The 1723-nt window shown below is 37.9% G+C and overlaps 1 protein-coding gene across 1 annotated transcript in view; it reads left to right on the forward strand.

The window, feature by feature from the left end:
• Nucleotides 1-904: 904 nt before the first annotated feature.
• The window catches only part of MRPL44 (mitochondrial ribosomal protein L44), a 15594-nt gene continuing 14775 nt past the window's right edge, over nt 905-1723 (forward strand). Inside the window, exons 1-2 of the mRNA XM_012642468.1 lie at nt 905-927; nt 1232-1713. Coding sequence (XP_012497922.1) covers nt 905-927; nt 1232-1713 — 505 coding nt within the window. The remainder of the gene's footprint in view (nt 928-1231; nt 1714-1723) is intronic.

The following is a 1723-nucleotide window of genomic DNA, read 5'->3' on the forward strand; positions in this document are numbered from 1 at the left end:
CTTTTAACCTACTTATTATATATTGATGCCAGATTAATTACTAATTTGAATGGATGTTTTCAAAACTTAATAAAATACAAAATACAGTTAGCCCTTTGTATCTGTGGCTTCTGCATGTGGGGATTCAACCAACCACAGATCGAAAATATTGAGGGGGAATGGTTATGTCTGTACTGAACATGTACAGACTTTTCAGAACATGTACAGACTTTTTTGTCTTGTCATTATTTCTTAATAAAGTATAACAGCTATTTACATAGCATTTACATTGTATTAGGTATTACAAGTGATCTAGAGATAGTTGTGGATAGGTTATATGCAAATGTAGGCATACCTTGGAGGTATTTTGAATTTTGGTTCCAGACCACCACAGTAAAGCGAATTACGTGGATTATTTTTTGATTTCACGTTGCTTATGAAAGTTTTGTTTATACTGTAGTCTGTTGATTGTGCAATAGAATTATGTCTAAATAAACAATCTGCATATCTTAAAAAATACTTTATTGCTAAAACAATGCTGACACAGATACAAAGTGAGCACAGGCAAGATTGCTGGAAATCTTCAGTTTGTAAAAAAAGAAAATGCAGTATCTGCGAGGTGCGACAAAGTGAAGCACAATAAAATGAATCAGATATGCCTGTATTACACCATTTTATATAAGGGACTGGAGCATCCATGGATTTTGGTATATGAGGGGGGTCTCGGAACCATTCCCCTGTGGATATTGAGGAGCAACTGTAAATATCATGTACTTAACATTTGTGTCCTGAATCTGTGAAGTTATAATTTATGTCTCATACCTAGGTATAAAGCATAGTTCCACAGTTAAAAGAGAAATAAGGAACCTAAAAGTTAGGATAATGGCTTAGTGGCAGTTGGGCCAGAGGGAAAATTAATCCAACTATGACTATAGCAAAGGATAGCCAGTATTCATCTGACTTAAGTTTTAATACTTAGCAGAACGTGGCATTAAAAAGTAACAACCTTTTTTCATTTCCTTGATATAATTAATGAGATAGGGTCTTGCTTTATCACCCAGGCTGGAATACAGTGGCACTATCGTAGTTCACTCTAACCTCCAACTCCTGGGCTCAAGTGATCCTCCCACCTCAGCCTCCCAAAGTGCTGAGATTACAGGTGTGAGCCAACACACCTGGCCTCACAATGAAAAGTTTTTACATCATAGTAACATGTTCTCTTTACCATCACTTACTATCTTTATGTTTTCAGTTCAGAGAAGCCCAACTGGGATTACCATGCTGAAATACAGGCCTTTGGACCTCGGTTACAGGAAACCTTTTCCTTAGATCTTCTTAAAACTGCATTTGTTAATAGCTGCTATATTAAAAGCGAGGAAGCCAAACGCCAAAAACTTGGGATAGAGAAAGAAGCTGTTCTTCTGAATCTTAAATGTAATCAAGAACTAGCTGAACAAGGGAAATCTTTTTCACAAACTTGCCTCACGAAATTTCTTGAAGACGAGTACCCCAACTTGCCCACTGAAGGCATCAAAGGTCTTGTTGACTTTCTCACTGGTGAGGAAGTTATTTGTCATGTTGCTAGAAACTTGGCTGTGGAGCAGTTAACGTTGAGTGCCGAATTCCCAGTTCCCTTGCCCGTGTTACAGCGTACTTTCTTTGCGGTAATTGGAGCCCTCCTACAGAGCAGTGGACCTGAGAGGACTGCACTTTTCGTCAGGGTAGGTAATTATTAATTGCACGT

The sequence above is a fragment of the Propithecus coquereli genome, unplaced genomic scaffold (assembly GCF_000956105.1).
Source record: "Propithecus coquereli isolate 6110/MARCELLA unplaced genomic scaffold, Pcoq_1.0 Scaffold18, whole genome shotgun sequence".
Taxonomy (NCBI): Eukaryota; Metazoa; Chordata; class Mammalia; order Primates; family Indriidae; genus Propithecus; species Propithecus coquereli.